We start from the raw sequence: 25,875 nt of genomic DNA, 5'->3' as shown, positions 1-25,875 counted from the left end.
GTCTAAGCTTAATGCAGTAGGAAAGTAAATGCAGGTAAATCTCACCCTCAGAGATGTTCCAATAAGCTTCTTTTACAGACTAGACTCCTTCCTAGTCTGGGTCCAGCAATCACTCCCACCCGCATAGGTACTGTCCTTTGTTCCAGTTTCTTTCAGGCATCTCTTTGGGCTGGAAAGGCTTTCTCCTGAGCCAGATGAAGACAAAATGAAGGGGTTTCCAGGACCTTTTACATTCTCTCTCTTGTGGGTGGAAACCCTTTTGTTCTCCTGTGCAAAATCACAGTAACAAGATGGAGTCTGTAGCCACCTGGACAAGTCCCACGTCTATGAATGATTCAGTTTTTTGCAGGCCAATGCCATTGTTTACATGTTAGTTTGAACGTTGCCAGGAAAGCTCAGATGTGGACTGGTGGCTCCCAAAGTCCATTGCTAGTTAAGTACTCCCAATTACTTGAATAACCCCTTCACACTATGTTGACCAAATCTGCCTTATGTGCTTCCTACAGCAAACACTTTAAATACAAGCATAGAGCCAACACCCATAACTTCAGATATAAAAATGATACATGCATACAAATAGGATGAATATATTCAGTAGATCATAACCTTTGCAGAGATGTGTTACATGGCATATCTAGCATAAAACATATTCCAGTTATGTCATATTTACACTCATAAGAATATTTCTATAAAGCATTATGGGATGCAATGTCACACTGTGTAACTAACTGTTCTGGATATTCTGCACAAATACTGAAAACCTAGTGGTCCTGTCAAACAAAGCCTTTCTGGGGAAAATCAATGAAATTAACTCACATGATTAAAGCAGGCATAAGTCCTAAGGAAGTACCTTTACTCTATATTGAGTGAGACAGACATCACAGAAATACTCTTCACTTAATTTGCTCAGGTTTCGCCTTATAACGGTCAGTAAGAATGTTACTTTGCCCTTAGCATGTCTTTCGCCCAAAGAGCTCTCAGCACTCTACAGATGTTAGTTATTTAGAAGTTGGGGAGTATTTTTAGCACTGTTTTATAGATGGGGCAGCTGACGCATAGAGAGGAAAACTGGGCTTTTCAAAGCACCTAGGAGAGGTAGGCGATTAACTCCATTGATAGTCAATCGGACTCAGTGCCTGTCTCCCTTAAGCCCCTGTAAAAATCCTAGCCCAGATGACTTGTTCATAGTCACACAATGAGTCACTGGGAGAGCAAGGAAAAGAATCCTGGAACCTCAGCTCCTTCTCCCATGCTTCATTAGATCATAGCGCCTCCTTCTGGGACTTGTCTACTGCAGCTATTTGAGACCACCATCTTAAGTGGCCTTACTGTGAGTCTTAAAAGAACTGTTTGCAGGACTGACCCCACTATGTTGGCCAGTCTCAGTTCTCTGGAAGTAGCCCCTTCCAGTAGGATATGGAGAACATATGCACCGGGCAGGGAGCAAATTAAGGTTGAAGAAGCAACCATCGTTTTGGAATTTCTTAACTTCTGAGGACCTGACTTTGAAACCGTAATATGTTATTTTAATGTAGGAAATTGCACACAAAATCTAGGTTTTTAAAAAAGCGAACTGAAAAAACCAGAAACCCCATCATGTGGCATTATACTGGCACCCAACATGGTTCATCAGTAAGCCGAAACCTTAAAATCTAGCACACACAGACCTGCCATTTGAGCTACCACAATAACCAGTAGCAGGTTGTCATCCTCTGTGTGGACCAGCCCTAAAGGTGGTTGGGGACTCTTTGCTAGTGGGTTTCAGAGAGAGTGCTGACAGCAGAAGAATGGGGGACACTCAGGAATCTTGGGTTCCATTCCAGACTCGGAGGGGAGGGGGAAGGGTCCTCTAGTGGACACAGACTCTTCTGCCCCTTCCTCTCAAGCATGACTTCTTCTGCCCTGCCCCTGACTCAATCCTGTCTCTTCCCCACCCTTGACTCCTCGTCCCAGCCCCATTCTCCTCACACCCTCGGTCCCAGCCTCCACTTTTCAGGCCTCTCATCCCAGTCTCCTTGCCCAGTAGATGCTGTCTCTCACCCTTGCAGACTCCCCACCCCAGTCTCCTTGCCCATCCCCTCCCAGTCTTTCCCTACCCCAGCTTCCAGTGCCAGTTCTCCTTTCCCTCCTACAGCCACCAGTCCCAGTTTCCACCTTCCCCCTTTTTGGTCCATCTCTTCCCCACTCCATTTGACTTAGACAGCTCCTCCTCCATGTTGCCTGGACCCAGGGGGTGGATACTGAGGAGAGAGACTCTCAGTACTCTCAGGTCAGGTGCCCAGACCCAACATGGCCTACAGCAGCCCAGAGCTGCAATTGGAGGGAAGGTCCTGCTCACCCCCAGGCTTGAGCATGCCCAAAGTGAACAAAATCGTGGGGGAATTTAGCTGCTAAAATCTAAGAAGTCTCTACTGAAGATGGAAGAACTGCAATTTTGCCAAGGTTTATAACTTGATTAAAATTTGGGTGGAGTTTCACAGAGAGGGCAAAAGGCACATCCCTGACACCAGGGTGATCTTGCTGCTAAGTTTTAAGTCCCTGCTCTAAAGCACGGGGATGGCCTTTGTGTCAGGGAAAAGAAGAGTTTACCAGATTTTTTTTTTTTAAAAAACATGGTCAAAACAACATATTTTCTCTAACCTCATTCGTGCAAACAGCTGAACCATTTTGGCTGAAATTTTCCACCAAACAAACAAACAAACAAACAAAAAGTCAGTCTGAGGCAGATACCCAGCATGGAAAATGTCAGCCCAAACAATTAAAGTCTGGGAAAGTTATAAGCAGCTGAAAACAGGATCTTGTAATGGCAGGTGCCTAACAATCTTAAGAATAAGCAATAATACTAGCCCCACCTATAATGACAGAGGACCTCTCACTTTCCAAAACTCAGTTCATCTTTCACAATTAAAAATGTGGGTCCTGATCCTGTTACAGCGTCAATGGTAAAACTCTCACTGATTTCAGTAAGAGCAAGAGCAGGGCCTTTGGTATTAATTTAAAAGAATCTCATGGTGATGACCATGGACTGTGATACATAAAGCATCCTGGGTATTACAATTCATACACTCACTTATTTGTACAGCTCTTTTATTGCAGTGGTTCTCAAACTTTTGTACTGGTGACCCCTTTCACATAGCAACCCTCTGAATGCGACCCCCCTTATAAATTAAAAAACACTTTTTAATATATTTAACACCATTATAAATGCTGGAGGCAAAGCGGGATTTGGGGTGAAGGCTGACAGCTCGGGACCCCTCATAGAATATCAGGGTTGGAAGGGACCTCAGGACGTCATCTAGTCCAACCCCCTGCTCAAAGCAGGACCAATCCCCAGACAGATTTTTGCCCCAGATCCCTAAATGTAATAGCCTCTCAACCCGCTGTTTTATTGGAATGCTGTATGTTTTTCAGAATGCCAAAGAGAATACCATTTGCTAAAGCACTAAATTCAAACTCCATGATTTGGATATTATAATTTCAGTAGTACAGTATTTTTCTAGCTGCAGATCACATCTGTCATCTCTTCTCAACCCTCATTTTATTAGCAGAATTTTGTGCAGGTTAATCAAAACAAGTGATGTTATGGGATGCAGGTGTCTAGTCCTACATCTGTGTAACAGTAACGATCGCTGACATGTGATGATAAACACAGATTTTCTTCTTCAGGTGATAATGAGGGAGAGGGATTTGAATATGTTAAATTGTAATTATGCTTGATTTGTCATTATTTAAATGAAAAAATGCATCATGAGATACTTCTCTAATTAGAGTGGGTTTGATTTTTGTTTAGCAGTTTGTGTATCTTTTTTGTCCCCACCCCCAGACTTTGCTGGATCATTATACCTGACCCCCGTTAACCTCGTACATAGCCCCAAGGCAACACTGTTTGAAACATGACACCATTAACACTGGAAACCTGAATGTAATCTACAGCAATTAAGCTCTGGTCATAAACTTCCATTATTTGGAGAAGAATCAGCAGCATATGTCACAGCTATAAAGACAAATTAAAACCCAGACTTTGCGCAAAGCACAATCAAGCAATTTAGTTTAGTGCTTGATAAATCTTATTCAAAAAGCCACTTTTGTATTTCTACAAACTAGTTGGGGGAAAAACGAAAAAGGAAAAAAATAAAAGTTTATTCTAAGAAGAGGGCCTGCTAGGGTGGCATTTCACCTTTATGGTTTCGCATCACTTTCCCTAGATCACAGTAATAAGCATGAGTGGATTAAGGCTAAGTGGGACCAGGGTCATGATAACTTTGCTAAAATGTTTTGGTCCATCTGAAAATTCAAATCCATGGCTCCTTATTAATAGATTCCAAAGCCAGAAGGGACTATCATCTAGTCTCCCATATAACACAGGCCACAGAACTACTCCAAAATACTTCCTAGACCAGCTTTTTTTAAAATGAAAACTGGATGTTTTTCTAAATGGTCAGTGATGGAGAATTCACCATGACCCTTGGGTAAATTGTTCTAATGGTTGATTACTCTCACAGTTATAAATTCACGCCTTATTTCCAGCGTGCTTTGTCTAGCTTCAACCTCCAACCACTGGATCATGTTATAACTTTCTCTGCTCTAAGAGCCCATTATTAAATATTTGTTCCCCGTGTGCGTACTTTTAGACTATGATCAAGTCATCCCTTAACCTTCTCTTTGTTAAGCTAAACAGATTGAGCTCCGTGAGTCTGTCACTATAAGGCAGGTTTTCTAATCCTTTAATCATTCTCATGGCTCTTTGAATCCTCTCCAATTTAACAACATCCTTCTTGAATTGTGGGCACCAGAATTGGACACAATATCCCAGCAGTGGTTGTACCAGTGCCAAATACAGAGGTAAAATAACCCCTCTACTGCTACACAATGTTCCCATTTTATGCACCCTGGGATCGCATTTGTCTTTTTGGCCACAGCATCCCACTGGAGCTCATGTTCAGCTGATTATTCACCATGACCCCAGTACTTCCCAGGATAGAGTCCCCAGTTGTGTAAGTATGGCCTATATTCTTTGTTCCTAGATGTAGACATTTAGGCATATTAAAATGCATAGTTTGATTGCACCCAGCTTACCTTCTTCTGTCCCTTCTCTCTCAGAAAGCACGTTGTCCTCCTTCCCCTGGCAGACACAGGGGGCAGATGATGGGGGTCTAGTCCTCCTCACTTTATTAGCCTATAGATATGACTGCAGGACTCATGTATTTTCACTCCTGGTTCCTTCTTCCACTTGATGCACATGGTTGCACCTCTATAGACAGACTCATCCTCCCTGCTTTGGGTGGATGCCTTGATATGGCCGTCTTAGGTCTTGAGAGCTAATTAACGCATAAGTATGGGATCTTGCTGGGCTCAGCTGCAAATCTTGGATGAATATGCTTAGTAAATCCAGCTGCCATGGATGGCATGTGTAAAAAAAGAAAAATATTGAATATCAGAGCAAATGTTCAGAGTGAAAAATTTCTTATGAATATTCATTCTTATTTTGCCCCCTATGGTGTGATTTAAAGTGTATCTTACTGTTTGCATGTTGAGTATCTATTGAAATTAAATACAATTGTGATATCTTATTATATGTAATAAATATTGAAAAATAAATTTCCATTACTGCATATAACTTGAAACAGGAGATATATAAAAACAAGAGAATGAAGGCTCAGGTTAGTTTTGGGACTATTTATTTGCTAAGATTAGAGAAAGCTAAGAACATCTAGATTTTTCATTTTCTGTGTTCAAGAGGATTTTGTTTCCACTTGTATGTTTTTCCTTTCACATTTGCCTCTTCTTTTCCTACACTAGAAGGTTTTTTGTTTTTCCTTTTTTTTTTTTCCTTCACTTTTTTTTTTTTTTGTTTCTTTTGGCTTTATTTTGCTGGTTTTTTTTTTTTTCTTTGTTCTTTTGTGTTTCTTCTCATCCACATACTGTGTGGGTTTTTGTGGCCCTCTTTTCGCATGGGTGTGGTTTGGTTTTGTCTTGCCTATGGTTGAGGTTTTGGTTTGTCTTGAGGTTGTTTTATTTTGTGAGGATTGGGTTTGTTGGTTGTCAGATGAAAGTCCAGAGTCACTGTCCTACTACAGTCAAAGCTCAAGAGCTGTCCTAGGGAGAGAGTGGGACCTACAAATGGAGAAAGAGCACCTAAGAGCTTGCAGAGGCTTCTGCCCTGTGGAGTCAGAGGTCTGAAGAAACAAAACTAGACAAAAAACATGCAAAACAAGCTCTGGATATAAAACAACAGCAGAAAAAAGGGGAAAAAGGCAACTGGCATTGTTAGGCAGAATAGTTTAACAAGAAAATTGAAAAAAATTGGGAAAAAATTGAGGCTTGTTAGTTTTCATAAGGGTAGATGGTTGAGTGGGGACAAAAAATTGAATGGTTTTAAAAAGGTATCATTTGCACAAAGGTCAATGGCAACAAAATTTAGAAGGTAAGATTTTTTGACAAAGGATCAAACAACAATCCTAATCATCTAATTTGAGAAGGTAACAGATTTTGAGAAGGAAATGCAGGAAATCTAATTTGATTTGGAATGGGATTAAATTTGAAAGTATGTCAGGGAATGGAAAGATTTGTGGTGGAAAAAAAATGTACTGTATTGAAAGGCTGAAAGTTCAAGGAACTGGTTGGAGGGAGGCTGGAGGGGGGTTGGGAGTGAAGGAGGGGACCATTTAATTGGGAATTACTAGTGGGAGATCCTCAGGGAAAAGTTTTGGGACTAAAATTAGGAATGTGCTTTGCTAAAGTCTTTGCACAGAAAAAGTGGGATAAGAAAAATGATGGGGAAAACAGGTAAAGACTGGGATGACAGAAAACAGGGAGTAAAACAGGAAGAGAGTAATCTTATTAAATTGAGGAACTCAGAAGAAGTAATAGATGGAGGAAATTAAATACAAGAAGATAGGATTGTAGAGGAGGATTGAAGAGAAATTGTTATGGAACAGAGGAGGAAATGAGTATGGATCAGAGGTGGAGAGAGATAAAGAAAATTTTAGCTGTTGAATTGGATGAATCAATGTGGTAAAATGTGGCATGGGTGTGAAAAGAATATAATGGTCTTGGAGAGGCCTGGAGAATGGCAGAGGCAATGAGGAGGTAGTAGTGGGAATACATGTGGAATACTGTGACCAGTTCTGGTCTCCTGTGTTTTCAGATCTGATAAGGTAAAGCTAGAAGAGATCAGGAATGTCTACTAAGGATGGTTAGAAGGCTATGTGGTCTTATGAAGGAATGGAAAACCTGTCTTAGGAGAAGGGCTAACAAGAGAAGGCTGAGGAGGATGTGAGGAAGAAATATGGAGGAGGGAGATAAAGAAGGGAGAGATATTAGAGGACCTCAGTCAGAATGAGGGAGAGGAATTATTTAAGCTCATATACCACCTAAACAAGGAACAACTGGAATGAAGAAATTAGATGAAAAGTTCAGGAAGAAGAAGAAGAGGAAGTTCCAAACAGAGGAGTCAGGATTGAAGTTAGAGGAGTGAAAAGAATGAAAATTTAAAAAAAAAGAAGGAGGGTAAATAATTATTATTGTAAAATTAATATGGAGGATGGTATAATGAAATAGCCTAAATGCAATGATAATGGGGAGGAATGGGATGTGAGATGATGTGGGATCTGAGATACTACATGGTTCTGGTCTGAATCTCTTGAACAGTTTTTTGGCAGGGAGGTTAGCTGAGGCTCAGGTGAGGGGAGTGGGAAGGGTTTTTTTGATTGAAGGCTGGGGGTCCCTGGGGAATCCAGCTCCAGGGCAGATTGGCAGAAGTCCCTGGGGTCACCTTCCTTGGCAGTGGGTCACGGGTCACTTGCTGGATTTGGTCTCTGCAGGATGGCTCAGACACATTTGAGTTACAAAATGGTGGGTGACAGATTCTTTACAGGTTGAGGTTGTAGAGGTGACAGAATGTGATGTACAGAGGTCAGAAGGTGAAATGACCTTGGTGTCAGAAAGTATGGCTGGAAAAAGGTGTGAGAAGAAATTATCAAAAAGGTCACAGGTAAAGTATTGCAGCAAAGGGGTTACAAGGAGCAGCAACAGGACAGACACAAAGCAGCAAAGTACTGACAGACACTGACACTGACATTGCTGACAAACACACACTGACTTCTGACATACACTGAAACCTGATGGACAATACTGTGCACACTGGTACACCATTTGCCCACTTGCTCTGGTCCCATCAATAACCCCTCCACTGTTGAAACCATTCCATCCACTGTCTGAGTGGATTGGATATCTATAACAGACAGAAGAACTAGATCCACTCTTATTACACACTGTCAAGAAGAAGTACACTGACACACTGACCACACAGCAACACCACAACACACTCAACAAGGTGACACACACAAGAGGGGGACACACACTCCCTGATGATCTCAGCTGGGCTTAATGACACACTCCTCTGCTATCAGGGAGCTGATGCTATCAGGGGAGCAGATGAGACCCCAGGATAAGAGAGGAAAGGAGAGGAGAATGAGAAGAGGGGATAGGATTCCTGAGGGAGGACAGCTCTGATGGAGCATGAGGAGGGAGCATGGGCTCTAGGAGAAGCCAGGCTGGTCTAAAGAGATGTCTCTGGTAGGATGTCTGTCTGCACTTCATGTTGTCTGAGGCTGGCAGTGCACAGTGATGCTACAGTAGCCACACACAGATTTTAGAACACCACTGCAGATCCACCCCTATTTTCTGTCACTGGAGTTAAATACTCTATACACTATATGCTCCAGTGTAAGCGCTTCTGCCATCTGTATAGGGTGCTCACCTGTAGGGGAGGTGTGGTGTAGGTCCTTCCCTTGGTGAGGTGGTGACCCAGCTGATGAAAGGAATTCTTCTGGCACTGTCTACAGAATCACTCACTGGGGTGGCAGCAGCTAGCACTGGGTCTCTCTCGCAGTAAAATTATAGCAGTGGGTTGTACTAGACCTGTAATTGGGTGTTAATTTGTAGATTTGTTAGAGTTTTGAGAAATGACTAAGTCAGACCTCATTCTACACAGGTGTGCAGGCTACACAGTGGCGGGTGCCTGCATTGGCCCAGCAGGGAAGATTAGGGTTTTTAAGTTGTGCCCAGGGTGCCAGCGCCTGGGGTGCCATAGGTTCCCCCCCTTTTTCAAGTCCTTTCAGAGAGGGGAGGATCTGGAGCTGAGGCCCGAGCGGCAGCCCAGCCAGCAGGCAGGCACCAGTGGTCCGCAGCCCGGCCAGGCAGTCGCTGCAGGGCTGCGCGCGCCGCCAAGCTGCTTGCTGCCTGCCAGCTGGTAGACAGCTGTTTGTGGGAGCAGAGGGAGGAGGAGGGGGAGGTGGCTCGGGGGGGAGGAGAGCAGAGAGGAGGGGGGGTGGGGGGTACCACATGGCTTCCCAGGTCAGGGGTGGGGAGCTGCCGTGGGGGGTGGGGAGCTGCTGCAGGGCTGGGGGGGCGTAAGGTGGAAGTTTCGCCTAGGGTGCGAAACTTCCTTGCACCAGCCCTGGGCCTATGCCTTAGAGAAAATGGATGCGGGGTGGGAGAGGAATGAGTTTATAAGATTTCACAAAATACCAGCTTCAGGGAAGAAACAAATCACTGAAGCAGAGCCACTCAATCAAAAGCATCAAATTCAGTACTCACGGGCTCCAGCCCAAGCCTGAATGTCAATACTCCAGTTTATAGCCCTGCAGCCCAAGTCAGCTGACACAGGCCAGCTGTGCGTGTTTTATTGCAATGTAGACATACTCTACATTACTCTTACTCAGGGCGAGAATGCCAGTCTCTGAATTTTCTCTGAGTGGAAAGAGGCATCAGAAAGTTCAAGCAGAGCAGTGCAATTGCAGCTGTAAGGCCAAGTATTGTGAGCATGCTATTTTTTATATATAAAATCAATACCACTGTGCAAAGCATCTACAGTGATTCAGTTCATTGCCATTTTCTGTTGAACATATGAGTTTGTATCATCCGTTTTGCTCTTGTCTGGCTAACGATGAGGCAGGTTGCATATGAAATATAAAGACCTATCTGGTTTGACAAGGTGATTCATTTCAAGGATAATTAGCTGACTAATTCTCAGCTCTCTCCATTTGGAAAATAACAGGAAAGCTGCCCAAGCGTATATGATGGGAATCCTTTATGCCATGTTATTATTAAACATTCAGAGGCCATGCATTTCACATTCTCTACTGCATGTTAGCCAGTTACCTCTTTGTATTCAGAAAAGTCTCCTCCTGGAAGCTAACATTTCAGTTTAGCCAAGTCAGAAGCAAACACAGATTTCAGTCTGCGTTCTAATTGGAATGCAATATTCTCCAAACTTCTCTAGCATTTTCCTGATGAACGGCTCCGTACTACCTTTCACCAAACTGGGCAGAGGTGGAGGGGGTTATAGAAGAGAGAATTATCTGTGGTGTATAACACCCGGCTCCCTGAGAAGTCCCAGAAGCCCTTCTACAGCCACTCCATAGGATTAGGCTTCCGTTGCTGTGGGGGTGGAGAGTGGGCTGGGGAGCAGCATCTCTCCAACATATGTTCTCCTGGGGACCAGGCAGCTATTCTGTCAAATATCCACGAGGGGCTTAGTGCTGCTTCTCACTCCCAGTGACACCAAGGAATGGGAGCCAATGGCAGCACAACTCCTAAAGGAGTCTTTGTCAAGAGGACTGGGTGGATGGGCAGCACCCTGGACAGACAGGCACTCCAAAGACATTCCTTCCTCTGAGCATCCTGATATCTGTAGGGTTTGGAGACCACCCTAATGAGCCCAGGAGAAAAGAAGGCTGAGGGGAACCTGAGAACAGTCTTTAAGTATCTCAAGGGCTGTTATAAAGAGGCTGATAATCAATTGTTCTCCATGTCCACAGAAAGTAGGACAAGAAGTAATGGGCTTCATCTGCAGCAAGGGAGATTTAGGTTAGATATTAGGAAAAAATGTGTTACTATTCGGGTAGGTAAGCTCTGGACTAGGCTTCCAAGAGAGGTTGTGGAGTCCCCATCACTGAAGGTTTTTAAGAAGAGATTGGACAAATGCCCATCCGGAATGGTCTAGGTTTGCTTGGTCCAACCTCAGCACAGGGGACTGGACTCGATGATCTTTCAAGATCCCTTCCAGCCCTACATGTCTATAAAACGCCTCCCCACCCAGGTTAGAAGGGGATATCAGGGGTGAAGTGTATATATATTTTTTTCTGGATCTCGTATTTCATCTCCCCATAGGAATAGGGGTTTAAAAGAAAACACTTAACATCTTAGTGGCCAGAATGGAGGGAGAAAGTCATAATGTATGTGATAATACATACTACAAACACGTTATAATGATCAAGTTTTATTGTTCTTTAAGATAAATACTGACTTTGGATTTGTTTCTGTCAACAGTCTCCTTTTGGGTCAATAAATCATAGAATCATAGGGCTGGAAGGGACCTTGAGAGGTCATCTAGTCCAGTCCCCTGCACTCATGGCAGGACTAAGGATTATCTAGACCATTCCTGACAGGTGTTTGTCTAACCTGCTCTTAAAAATCTCCAATAATGGAGATTCCACAACCTCTGTAGGCAATTTATTCCAGTGCTTAACCACCCTGACAGTTGGGAAGTTTTTCCTAATGTCCAACCTAAACCTCCCTTGCTGCAATTTAAGCCCATTGCTCCTTGTCCTATCCTCAGAGGTTAAGAAGAACAATTCTTCTCCCTCCTCCTTGTAGGAACAAATCTTCTGGTTCACTTCAAAGGAATCATAGAATATCAGGGTTGGAAGAGACCTCAGCAGGTCATCTAGTCCAACCCCCTGCTGAAAGCAGGGCCAATCCCCAGACAGATTTTTGCCCCAGATCCCTAAATGGCTTCCTCAAGGATTGAGCTCACAACCCTGGGTTTAGCAGGCCAATGCTCAAACCACTGAACTATCCCTCCCCCCTAGTCAACATCTGCTTATTATCCTGCCATCTGCTACATCTTCATTATCATGCCTGTGTTCGTTGGTTCATTGTCATTGCAAGTTCTTCTGTGATGGTGCCAGCCAGAATGGTGGTGGCTGGCATAAATGGAACTTGCCCAGCTGAGATTTCCATAGATTAGGCATTGAAGGTGTTATTTATTCTGTACATGCCATGATCACACTAAGGACTAAGACTCAGATATCATGGTGATGGATGCACACAGGTATGCAGACCCATGAAAAAGAAATGGGCTTATTGCAGCCAGGCTTGAAGCCAATTTATCATCCTTCTGCCACAGAACGTCTGATTTCCAATTTGGTCCAAACTTTGCAGCTCCCCATTTCTCTCCCTTATGTAGTCCAGTTATCCCTGGAGTAACCAGCACCGCCTGAGCACAAGTATGTTCCTCAATGTGTGGGTTCTGCTGCAGCCCCTGTAGTAAGAACAGTCCTCTGTTGTACTGGTCATTGTTGAAGTTTAGTCTCTTTTACAGTAGCTTTTCTCTTGCATATTCATTTTGCCTCTATCGATTTTTACATCTTTTATTTATCTTCTCAACAGGCTCAGAGGAAGCATCATCAACAGCTGCTACTACATTATCTCCACCCACATCTACTAATGGTAGCACTCCAAGTATGTGCCTTTCTTGAAGCAAAGGCTGTAAATATTAAAGTGATCATCACTGATAAGTACCTGATTCATGTTACATCCATAGTAACACAGACTTTAAATGTCCATTTATTATGGTTTCATGTAAAAATGCATATGATTTTAGATAGCGTGTAATGAAAAGTGAAAGATGTCCCTGGTGTTTTCACTGGTGTGAAATTAGAACAACACAGTGGTAAGTTGGGCCATATATCTAATATCAATAAATGTTACACAAGCTCAGCAGAAAGAGAAACCTGGTGTAACACACAGTGCCAAATCCTCAGCTGGGTAAGTCAGTGTAGCTCCATTGGGCCCGCTGTCTTCTGAGGTCAGAAGTCTGATTCAGCACTGCATTACTCTAATTTTATGCCAGTCTCATTCTATTTAAATCAGTGGGTGACACAGGCATAGAACTGGATCAGCACAGTACTGACCAGGCCCCAGAAGAGCAAGGAGGACACAACTTATGATAGAAAACGTAAAGCAAATTCATCTGCTATTCCATAGAGCCATTATATGTATGTTATGCAGTCTGTGTTTGAAAAGTTACCCTGAAATCTTCAATTCATGTTGGCCTTAAAAAGTAATTCCTAAGTGTTAATTATTTACCTGTAATGACATGAGTTGGTTTTCTCCAAGTTATTTTTCCCTAGTAAGATTTGTTAGTACAAAGGGGCTGATCCTGCAAGGTGCCGGTCAGCTCCAGGAGTTGATTTCATCTGGGGTGGAAGATGCCCAGCACCTCACAAGATCAAGCCTAAAATGGGGGACTCCTGGTTGCAGCCAAAATGCGTCTGCATTTGAAGGTTATTATATTTGGATTAAGATGCATTTCAAAACCTTTTGCTTTCATAGCTTTCACTGGAGATGCAACAACTGAAGATACAACCATAGCTGTTCCTGGATATACTACTATACATTATACAACCATATCTGTCCCTGAGCCAACAGAGATGACAAGAGCCGAATCCTCTACTACTGCTGCAACACCTCAAGCACCCGAGACCACATTAACGGTTAACCCGGATGGGACCACATATACACTCCTATCCTCTTCCACAACATCAACGCCCAGTACCTCAGTTACCGTGCCCGGGACTACGCAGCCATTGACATCTGCCGGGACCACAGCGTCACCCACCTCCTCTTCCACAACATCAACGCCCAGTACCTCAGTTACCGTGCCCGGGACTACGCAGCCATTGACATCTGCCAGGACCACAGCGTCACCCACCTCCTCTTCCACAACATCAACGCCCAGTACCTCAGTTACCATGCCCGGGACTACGCAGCCATTGATATCTGCTGGGACCACAGCTTCACCCACCTCCTCTTCCACAACATCAACGCCCAGTACCTCAGTTACCGTGCCCGGGACTACGCAGCCATTGACATCTGCTGGGACCACAGCGTCACCCACCTCCTCTTCCACAACATCAACGCCCAGTACCTCAGTTACCGTGCCCGGGACTACGCAGCCATTGACATCTGCTGGGACCACAGCTTCCCCTACCTCCTCTTCCACAACATCAACGCCCAGTACCTCAGTTACCGTGCCCAGGACTACGCATCCGTTGATATCTGCTGGGACCACAGCGTCACCCACCTCCTCTTCCACAACATCAATGGCCAGGACCTCAGTTACTGTGCCCAGGACTACGCATCCGTTGATGTCTGCTGGGACCACAGCTTCACCCACCTCCTCTTCCACAACATCAACGCCCAGTACCTCAGTTACCGTGCCCAGGACTATGCAGCCATTGACATCTGCTGGGACCACAGCTTCACCCACCTCCTCTTCCACAACATCAATGCCCCGTACCTCAGTTACCATGCCCAGGACTACGCATCCGTTGATATCTGCTGGGACCACAGCTTCACTCAAACCTAATGAGACTGTTCCTACTTCCAAACCTGGTGAGGCAACATCACAACCTATTGTAACTACATCTACCACTAAACCTACTTGTATTTTGCCTGTTTCCAGAACAACAGTGACAACCTTATCTACAGATACCAAATCCACATCTGTATCTACACCTGATCTGTCCACTACAGTAAAATCAGATAAAAAAGGTATGGAATTTGCATAATTTTTTGTGGGTAAAGAGTAGTGGACTATACAGAATGCCAGATTTCATCTAGGCTTCTACATTAAACCATGAAGAGAAATACCCCTTCTAATGATCCAGCCCCAGTAGCAAGGAAGAGATGAGAACCCTGATGGTTCTTAGGCACTGTTCAGCCAGCTAAGAGCATCGCATTTAATCCACAGTATACAATATCTTTCTTAAAATGAATGGAAACATGACAACCTGTTTGACTGAGTTTTTCTTTTTGCAGGCTCTCACATTGTTGTCCCTGCAGATTCATTGTGGGCACAAATTAGCAAGTCATGATTGTTTGGGCTTGTTAGTAGCTACCTGTTTGTTTAACTCAGGTGGTTAGATGCTAACTAGTGATGCTTCCAGCTGCAGTTAATTGTTGGCTAAACAAATGCAGCTGCAGTTGTCTCCCCACGATTATCTGGCTGTTAACCCCAGCCAAATACATATATACATTTTGACTACATAGAGTATGCCGAATATGTTGAGATTAACTATTTTTCTTAGAAAAGCAATTTAAGCAGCTCCCTGATGTAAATTAGCCAGAAACCCTCACAACTGCTATATATCTAAGAGCTAGATTGGGCCTTTAAAATCAAATATATAGAAGTGAAAAGGTAAATTGCATATTTTCCAACTATCACAAAGCAGAGCAATCTATCATCTGTGAAGGCTTTTTTCTCTCTTATTGTGCATCTTCCCTACAATGTAACCCCAAATGAAAAGGACTGTTATCTTTTATTAGAGAGACAAGCTGAGTGAGGTAATAATCTTTTATTGAACCAACTTCTGTTGGTCAGAGAGACAAGCTTTCAAACTCCATAGAGCTTTCAGGTCTGGAAAAGGTACTCAGAAGGCATGTCTACACAGGGATTAAAAAACCCACAGCTGCCCCTCATCTGACTCGGGCTCATGGGACTTGGGCTCCAGGACTGAAAAAATTGTTGTGTAGACATTTGGGCTCGGGCTGATGCCTGAGCTGTGTGGGACCCTGCCAGGGTTGAAGGTCTCAGATCTTGGGCTCCAGCCCGAGCCTGAATGTCTACACAGCGATTTTTAGCTCCGCTGCCTGAACCCAAGTCAGCTGACCTGGCCAGGCCCAGGTGTCTCAGCTAGATTCAAGGTGGAACAGATTGTTTAGCATACGTAGTTAACACATATTTCAAGGGAACATTAAATATGAAGTGGCCTGTTAACACCTCTCAAGTCATAGGGGAGAAAGGGGAAAAAAGCTGGGGGATGGGTAAATTGGTTATAGATTGGTGTAATAAACCGTAAATCTAGTATCTATTCAGTCCATGATTTTAAGTGTCTGGCTGAGTTATGAATAACAAGGAGTCCAGTGGCACCTTAAAGACTAACAGATTTATTTTGGCATAAGCTTTTGTGGGTAATGTAAGCTCCCCTGCTTGTCTTTTGAAGGTGTTGTGCAGATTTCCCTTGAGGATGAGGTGAGGACCAGCAGCTCAAACACTAGATGGGGATGGCTGAGTTACTGCAGAGAATTCTTTCCTGGGGTCTGGTTGGTGGGTCTTGCCCCATGCTTAGGGTCTAACTGATTACCATATTTGGGGTCGGGAAGGAATTTTTCCCCAGGTCAGATTGGCAGAGACTCTGTGGGGGGGGTTTCAACTTCCTCAGCAGCATGAGTCACTTGCAGGTTTAGTGTAAAATGGTGGATTCTCTGTAACCTGAAGTCTTTAAATCATGATTTGAGGACTTCAATAACTCAGCCAGAGGTTAGGGGTCTATTACAGGAGTGGGTGGGTGAGGCTCTGTGGCCTGCGATGTAGATAATGATAGTCCCTGCTGGTCTTAATGTCTTTGTCATTTTGTAAAAAGTGTTCACTCACAGGTGACAGCATTTGTCTTATTTTTTTCCTCTGTGAGTTCATTCAAGAATGTAGTGATTGTCTCCTTTCAGCCACATAGCTGTTATTGGGGCATTCAGTGTGCTGGATGAGATACAGTAGAACCGCAGAGTTACGAACACCAGAAGTATGAACTGACCATACACCTCATTTGGAACTGGAGGTATGCAAGCAGGCAGCAATCGAGACAAAAAGACAAAACCCCCAAAACCAAACACGGTACACTACTGTGTTAAATGTGAACTACTAAAAAAAAGTGGAAAGTTGTTTTTTTTTAAAAAAAAGGTTTGATAAGATAAGGAAACTGTCTGTGCTTGTTTCATTTAAATTAAGACAGGTAAAAGCAGCATTTTTCTTCTGCATAGTGAAGTTTAAAAAGCTGTATTAAGTCAATGTTCAGTTGTAAACTTTTGAAAGAACCACAACGTTTAGTTCAGGGTTACAAACCTCCATTTTTGAGGTCTTCATAGCTCTGAGGTTCTGCTGTACACCACATGCTTTGCTAGGCATGTGTAGCACCCATGGATCTTAAAAGGTGTGTTGTGGGGGCTGTTGATCATCATAGCAGTGGAAGTATGTCTACAGGTTTTGTAGACATTGTTCTAGCAGGGTCTGCTGTTGCTTTGAGTTGGTGTGTCCTGGTTTGTGGGGAGTTTGCTTCTGATGATGAGCTTGGAGGGGTTGGGGGAGGGGTGTTTGAAGGTCAGAAGTGGAGGTTCAGGAAAGATCTCTTTCAGGATGTGGTCCCCATGGAGTATGGGTTGTCGTTTGATGATCCTCTGCATCAGTTCCACTGTGGGATGTAGGTGACAACTGAGGGGTGGGTGGTCAGAGAGGGTTTTATTTCTGTACTGAAGCAGGTTCTCTCAGGGTACTTGTAGGTTGCCTCATGGAATGGGCCACCCTTCCCTGTGGGAGTGTCCTTGTTTGGTGAAGGTTGTTCTGAGAGTGTAAAGGTGTATAGCCCAGACTACATATATTACCATTTATTATTCGTATAACAGTAATAGCCAGGGGCTCCTCTTAGGGATCAAGTGGGGCAGATGCAGTACAGAGTAAAATTACAAGCCCTGCTTCAAAGAGCTTATAGTTAAAGGCCCAGATCCTGCAATAACCGGTTTCTGGGCAGACCCCTGCATCTATGCCCAGCCTCAGCAAAGTCAATGGGGATCTGTGCACCCACAGGAGACTGACCACTCAGAGCTTATTGCAGGATCAGGCTCTGAATATAAGGGGAGTTAGGTACCCCACTCCTGTTGACTCCAGGAGTGCCCAACAGTTGACAGACAGGGATGGGAGGAGGCAGGGATCCCAATATATTTTTATACCGACTACAAACTACAGCTCCCCTTATTTTCCATTACTACAGTTACCTTCTATGACATCAAAATGAACTTTTCTCTCTTGTATGAAACTCAGAGAACTCCTGATTATTATGATGCAAACAACCTTGCTAAAAACTGGGTAAGTGAATTTCCCCCAACCCATTAAATTGTGGATAAGTATCAGGAGATAAGGGCATCTGAAAGAACAATATGAGCTCCCAGGGCAAAGCACAGAGAATTGTTCAGTTAACCAAAGGAACAGCATTATGGAGTTTCATAATCATGTTATCCGACAGATTTTTCATGAAGAGACATGGTGGGAGAGGTAATATCTTTAATTGGACCAACTCTATACAGGGGCGGCTCCAGGCACCAGCACTCCAAGCGCGTGCCTGGGGCGACAAGCCACAGGGGGCAGGGCGGCAGGCAGGTTGCCTTCAGCAGCATGCCTGCGGAGGGTCTGCTGGTCCCGTGGCTTCGGCGGACCTCCTGCAGCCATGCCGCCGAATCCGCGGGCCCGAGGACATCCCGCAGGCAAGCCGCCGAAGGCAGCCTGCCTGCCATGCTTGGGGCGGCAAAATACCGAGAGCTGCCCCTGACTCTATACAGCTCTTCTTCAGGTCTGGGAAACTGCTAGCATCACTCCTAAATGGCAGGTAGAGCAGACTGTTTAGCATAAGTAAATATTGTAAGAGACCATTCAAGGTAGAGGGGCCTGTCAACACTTCTGCAGTCATAGGACAAAGAGAGGGGGTTAGTGGGTCACAGATTATTGTAATCAGACAAACTCAATATTTCTGTTCGGTCCATGATTTGTAGTGGCTGGCAAAGTTATGAATTTAAGCTCCCAGGCTCATCTTTGGACAGTGTTGTGCAGGTTTCCTTTGAGGATGAGGACGGACTGATCAAGCTATATCACACTTTGTGAAGAGTGTTCAGAGGTTAGAATTAGAGTTGGTCAAAAACTAGAATGAATTTTGACATTGTTGCAAAATTTTTTACCCATTTTTCAAAAACATTGAAACTGTGAATTTACAAGCACCTCTAGTTAAAATATTGACCTGAGTTAATGAGAAACTTGTTCCTTTTACAGTTCAATGCCAGATTTCCTGAAGGTGAATGTGTTGTGACAGATTATTATGTAAAAACTGCAGGCAGGTGAGTACTTGACTATAGGGTGTTTATTTACTCCACAACCTGACCTAAGCGTTGGGAGAGTTTGTAATCAGGAGCCTGACTGACATTTCACAAATGACCTCTTTGTATAATGGGACAAACCAAACCCCCAGATAAATGGAAGTTGGGCACCAAATACCTTTGAGGAGCTAGGTCTGAGTGCCGAAAGTCTGCCGCAGGATTTACAGGCACAAAACTCTTAAAAATAACAGTATTTCTGCATCAAACTCCCACACTGCTCTTAGAGCCAAACCCATGTATGTTCATATTTAATCTGTAGGCAGGTGAGAGAAGTGGGGTTGTTTAGCATTTGCTAGATTGATGGAAATGTCACTTGTAAAGGCTGAGACGTAGTTTTACCATTACGCACATTTTGACTTTCTGCTTTCTCTTCCCGCATCATCACTTGAATGATGGAGGTTGTGGATGGCAACAACAAAACAAAACATTGCACTGTTTACATGAAGCATGTCAGATTCTGAAAATCTTAAGGGGAAAAAATAGAGACTGTGAAATAAAGACAGGGAAAGGGGGATTAAAAATGACAACTACTGGATCTGCAGTAAGCATATGCAAGATGCATTAGTTAAATGGCTCTTAGGAATTAAGGGGTTAACATTTTTTAAGGTGGGAGCGAAGGGCTTCTAGACTATAGGATGAGAAACAGGGTACTGGCAGCTTTACTCTACCCTTAGTAGTTTTTCCTCCTGAGCTAATTATCCCTAAAAAGCAAGACACGGACAGGAAAAACAACATGGCTAGAATGAAATAGAATAAAACTGGTTTGGGACTTGGGAGGACACTGTTGTAAGGAACTGGCTCAAGTGTGCAACTGCTGAATCATGGGCCCTATGCTATGAATAGGTTCTTAACAACTCCGGTTGTAAGAGCAGGACCATGTGAAGTCTATTGCTGATGTAACCCTGAAGTCTGAGAGGCCACAGTGACAGCAGTGGTTGTTCTTGACTGACCACAGATTTGTTACAGTATGAAATATTCCTGAAGATATAATGGGGCTGATTCTATGCCAAGGAAGTCAGTGGTGAAGTTCCCACTGACGTCAGTAGCCCAAGGTCAGGCTCATCAGCTATGGGATAATTTATTTAGGATATATACACACACACAAACAATTATTCTGCTCTTTTTTAGATATAGGAATAATTCTTCAGGAGGAAGTGTCCATGGGAGAGCTGATGTACGTATTATAAGACAAACTCTACCTGCGTTGAGTTGTTCTCATTGGATAATAAGGAAATCATTTTTCCTCTTACCTTTAGCTTATGCAATATTTTAGTTGCACTCTGAAAGGTGGAAACACAGAGACTGCACATTAAAATGTAATGTGACTAGGCTTCCTAGGGATGGTAGAACCTCTAAAGATCAGCTCCAACCATTTTGCTCAGCCAGCTAGTCTGAGAGTTCATAGAGTAAGGTTGATTTCTCACCACAAATTAACTCAGAAATGAATTTCAAAACACCTGCTAACCCCCTGGGGAAAGCCCTGCAGACTGCAGTGTGATTTTACTCTCCTGGTATCGCTGCCTGATTTTCATATCAAGGCCAGGGGTTCAAGTGCCGATGGAGGGAGTTAGAAGTGAGACAAGCAAGCTGAGTTTAGAGTCAAATATCACTAAACAGTTCCAAACATAGCATGTGGTTGCATCTCACACATTGTTATTCTATTCTTAGTATCCATGACAACAGTATTTGGCCCCACCAGAGGCCTAGGTTGGCACAGCCCTGCCCTCCTGCATCTGGTTCAACATACTGGTTTTCTGCTGCGTTGATAGGACTCCTACCTACGCTTGTGTCCAGTCCTTCCACCTATCTTTGCAGTAGGACATCCCAGAGTCCATTGGCCCATGAGTTGTGCTGTCAGATAGCTGCTCAGATTTTCCCAGAATACATTGGTGCCAACAGGAGAAGGCAGAGTGGGAGGGCTGGACCTGAGGATATGGCTGGGCTGGAGTGTGCACACAAACAAAACCATGTGACTTATGACCAGGACTCTAAACAGTAACAGTCCTAGCTGGAGCAGGCATGGAACTTTATTCCCAGTGTGTTGTTTTTCAAAAGCCTTATTTCCGCCTCTCTCTTTCTGGCTGATTGCAAGGTGCCAGTCCTCCTCTGCCTTGGATCCATAGCAGAGACAATCTTCTGTCCCTGTTTGCATCCTCACATCAGCAGCAACTAGCTGGCATACCTTGTTTTTATAGTCATCTTAATATAAGGCACCATTAAAACTACTGCATAATGCAAACGTGTACTGGACATAATAGTCAAATACTGACATTTAAAGCATTGAGTGTGTTAGTAGCTACTGTTCACTTTCACTGGAAACCATTATAATTACATTAAAGCCAGTTGCATTATTCTAACCTTATTCTTGTCCTGTTCTGTATTTTGTGAACTGAAGATGGAAGAAAAGCAGAATTCACAAAGGTAGGATACATGTTTACGAATTGTGTTGGTAGAATTTAGATGTAAGCACACAATTAAATCAATTCCCTCCTTCACTTTTACACAGTATATTGGTGCTGATTCAATAATAGGATGATCAAGGTACTTACTAATTATAGGGGGTTAAAATTATGATTACTTTTATAACAAAGTAGAGCTAGGCATGATGAGGATACTTAGCATACTCTACACTGGAACCTATACAAGAAACCATCCTTAAGACACACCCCAAAGAATCCCCCGACATACTGAGAATAGTTCTGCTCCCTGTGTAGAAAGCCAAGGAGTGATTGCTCAAGAGAGGTTTCAGTGCTGTACCATGCTTTGGACACTACTGGGTCTGCACAAGAAGAGACTGCAGGCAATACTCTCCCAGCTGAGACTGCCATAACACTCAAACTAGTCGAGGAAGAATTACACAGCTCTTGAACTTTGAAAAAAAAAACCCACCTTTAGTTTTTGGGGGTCATGGAGGATGGTTACTTTGGTGTTTCATTTTCTAAAAACATGAGCACCCGTGATGTTACACCCCATCTGTACTTAATTCTGGAAAGCTTAGTTGAGGGCCTGAGGTACCTCACTCAAACCCCCAGCTTCAGAGATTTCTCCTTCTCTGTAGAGGATCTGGAGGGGAGATGCTCTCAGGAGAGGTTAAGACTTTTTGCTGCCCCTTTAAGATTGGGCAGTGAGCAATACCCTTCGCCAGCCCCTGGGCCCAACCCCTGAGGGAAACAGCACATTAGCAGGAGATTGAAAGGATAGTCTGCAGGAAAAGAGTAACTGATTCTTGACCTCCTGTGGGACCACAGGCATTGGAAAGGAAGAGGAAAAGCATTTGAGTCACTTCACCCCATGGTCCCTGCTGCAAGGTCAGGGTTGAGTGGGGACTAAGCACAGAGTCAGTGAGCCAGAGTCACTGCAGCTAAATGGCTCACTGATAGAGGCAGTCACAAGAGCTGGCACCCTTCATGGCAGCTAAGGCCTTGCAAGTAAAAGAGCTTGAGAGAGAAGGTTGGTTTGCAGCTCTCTCAACCATCTTAGCATGGACTTTGCCTGTGGGCTGACTCAGAGTAGGACTTGCTTCTTCCAGGTTTCTAAAAGATTTCCCTCCCCCCGCTCTCCCCCCCCCCCCATCTTTCCTGGAGACTCAGGAAGCTCCTGCAAAATTTTCCTGCTTGTTCTGCAAGCCATGGAGATAGGGGTGGTGGGCAGTCATTGGCTTGGTCTCAGTGAAGGGCCTGCTCAAGTGTCTCAGCATAGACCCCACCCACTCACCAGGTTTCAGTATGGGCTGTTTGATTCTCTCAGCATGGACCTCTTCCCCACACTGACTGGGAGCTGGGTCCTGCAGCCACGCCGTCTTCCCTTTCTGAGGGGTGAGGGAAGGAGAGGTGCTGGTCTGAAAACCATCCTCAGAAAGCCACAAGAATTTCATTTACTTGAGTTTAGCTGTTTTGTGGAGAAAAACCTAGAAGCCAACACTCTAAAGGGAGTGATGGAGCCAGCTGCATGTGCTGCTTGGAGGAGAGAATTCTGGGCAGTGCTTCGAAGGTTGGTCCTATGCCCAGCTCCAGAGCTAAGTTATGGTCTGGCTCCAGGGAAATGGGGAATGCCCACGGGTGAAGCAGCATGCCCTGGCAGTACACATCATATCCACAGTTTACAGTTTTGTTCAATGGCTTTTGGCACACCCCTCCCCCATAACAAATCCTTTCAACACCACTGGGAATGCCCCACTCTGAAGACTGACAATGTAAAGTGCTAAGGATTCTGCTTACAGTTAGACTTTAGAGTAATTACATGGTTAGCTTATTCCATATTCTGAACAATTGCTGAAAAAAGTGCATGGTTGTGACTTACCAAAGAAGAGTGTAAGATAATGTTAGAGACTCATGATCACAGTTTCACAGGAAACTGAAATTTTGCGGGCCAGATTCTCATGCCACAAGGAGTACCTCACTCCAGAATCAGGCCCCTATTTTCAGTGATAAGGTATTACTCAGCATAAAGTAATAGTATCAGTATCTGGTCATTACTGTAGCATTGTAAACACAATAGGTGATGAAATTACGCAATTCAATACAACATTCAATGTTAATGATTAATTACAGGGTAGCCTGATGGTACAAATGTTTCATTGTTTGTGTGCGTTATATTTGTAGCTATGCCTCCAAAGCCATCATAAAAGCCACATCCACTCACCCACAAGAAGACTTGATCATCATGATAAAAGAAAGGTTGCAAAGGACGTACAAAGAGGGGCCCTTCTCTGTGGAACCTGAAGATATGATTGTCAGTCCAATTGGTAATTGTATTTATTAAGTTCTAATATCTGTTGCCAGACTCCAAAAAATACACGAGTTTCATGAAGGTTGGCCCAAACTCAAAAGTTGGTATAGAGTCAGATTCCAAGGGCAGAAGAGACCATTATGATCAAACCTGACCTCAGGCATGGAACAGGCTATAGAATTTTACCTAATAATTCTTGCATCAAGACGAATAACTTATAGCTTAACTAGAGGATTTCTATCAAAGATCTCCAGGCTTGAGGTAAAGACTCCAGGGGATGGAAAATTTATCGCTCACAGCCCTTAGTAATCGGTTCCAATGGTTACTGACAGAAGATGAGGTATACTGGCTTCAACATCACTTAAGTCACCTGCTTACCCTGTGTCTGAATTTGGCCTGTTCTATTTTACTGTGCACTCTACTTCCTGACAAGTGGAAACAGACCTAAACTAGAGTTCTGGGTCTGAACATTTCTGAAATGCAGGAAAAGTACACGTGTGGTATGACTCCAAGCATGGCAGCTCAGGTCCTTTGCTAGAAACAAGTCTCCTGATTGCTGGAGCTAGTGCTGATGCAAAAAATCAAGTCCCCAGCACCAAACCCAAAACACACCATAGAAGGCAAAACACTTAGCATCACTAAGAGAAGGTTCCCCCGCTCCCAAATTCCAGTTTGCGTCTCATGAAAATACACTGTTTAGAGGTGGAAAGACTTGGAGGTTGTACCTCAACACGATTCAGTACTAAAAATCCCAGTTTGTGAATTTCATTTGAGTTCCCCATGATTTGCTTAACTCTTGCTATATAGTATCAGGGGGATAGCCGTGTTAGTCTGGATCTTTGCTGCTCTTGCTATATACTGACTGAATGACCATATCTAAGATAGTGTATTTTTTTTAGAGAGAGGAACAGTGATAGCACAGTCAGAGAACAGCACTGGGAACCAGGATCCCTGATCGTTACTATCTGGATGACCTTGAGCAAGACATTGATTCTCTGTGATAAATTGTACCTATACCTTTTTGCGGCTATTACACCTTGTATCTTAAGGAATCTTATAAAAAGAAATGAATTCACTCATTTGCAGCTATAACTGCCCTCTTTATACAATCGCCTCCTGCAGACATTTTGTTCTAGGTCACAGTTTTTATGATGATAGCCAAACTTATCTGTAGATATGTTGCCAAAGTCTTTTGGAAAGTTTAAAGCAGTAAATAATATTTGATACCCAGAGACCTGATCCAAAGCCACTGAAGCCAGTGGCAGACACTCTATTGATGTCTGTGGGTATTCGAACAAGCCCACATTTGTTTTATTGACTTGGATATACTCCTTGTCAACCTTTAAAAAATACAGAAGTAGGCAAGAGATAAGCAAGGGACATAATGTATTTGTATTTAAAAACCATACATTTGACACCATTCATAAACAAGACTAATAGGCAAGAGGAGTTACAGGGAAAGTTGTCCTTGTGGAAAAGGCACCGACTGGGTAATGAGCAGCCGCTTGCTTTGGTAAAAGATTATGAGTCAGGTAAGGGAAAAGTAATGAGCAAAGTAATCCTAATATTGATTCTTGTGGTAACTTCACCCTCCACGTGGCAGAGGGCACACTGAAAGGGGAAGAAACAGCACCAGCCCTGCTAGCTCTGTCTACTAAATAAAGGATTACAATTTCCAATGCTGGCAACCAATACTGATATGATAATAGTCTATAAAATCATGACTGATGTGGAGAAAGTAAATAAGGAAGTTATTTACTCTCTCGCATAACACAAGAACTAGGGGTCACCAAATGAAATTATCAGAGGGGTAGCCATGTTAGTCTGGATCTGTAAAAGCAGCAAAGAGTCCTGTGGCACCTCATAGACTAACAGACATTTTGGAGCATGAGCTTTCGTGGGTGAATACCCACTTTGTCGGATGCATGAATTAAATGAAATTAATAATCAGCAGGTTTAAAAAAAACAAAAAGAAAGTATTTCTTGACACAACACACAGTCAACCTCTTTGCCAGAGGATGTTGTGAAAAAAAAGACTAACAAGGTTAAAAAAACAAAACAAAAAAACCCCCACACCACCCCAAACTAGATAAATTCATGGAG

At 43.6% G+C, this 25,875-nt stretch overlaps 1 protein-coding gene across 6 annotated transcripts in view; it reads left to right on the top strand.

The window, feature by feature from the left end:
- Positions 1–25,875, top strand: part of ADGRG4 (adhesion G protein-coupled receptor G4) — a 104,785-nt gene that overhangs the window by 49,899 nt on the left and 29,011 nt on the right. For 5 of the 6 annotated variants that reach the window (XM_039487017.1, XM_039487015.1, XM_039487016.1 and 2 more), the window contains 7 exons: positions 12,457–12,528; positions 13,402–14,622; positions 17,892–17,986; positions 18,941–19,005; positions 20,173–20,218; positions 21,440–21,465; positions 23,646–23,788. In XM_039487017.1, the coding sequence (XP_039342951.1) occupies positions 12,457–12,528; positions 13,402–14,622; positions 17,892–17,986; positions 18,941–19,005; positions 20,173–20,218; positions 21,440–21,465; positions 23,646–23,788 (1,668 nt within the window). The remainder of the gene's footprint in view (positions 1–12,456; positions 12,529–13,401; positions 14,623–17,891; positions 17,987–18,940; positions 19,006–20,172; positions 20,219–21,439; positions 21,466–23,645; positions 23,789–25,875) is intronic. The other variant, XM_039487019.1, reaches the window with a different exon arrangement.

The sequence above is a fragment of the Mauremys reevesii genome, linkage group 9 (genome assembly GCF_016161935.1).
Source record: "Mauremys reevesii isolate NIE-2019 linkage group 9, ASM1616193v1, whole genome shotgun sequence".
NCBI classification, from domain to species: Eukaryota; Metazoa; Chordata; order Testudines; family Geoemydidae; genus Mauremys; species Mauremys reevesii.
This window is presented reverse-complemented; position numbering and strand designations above follow the sequence as displayed.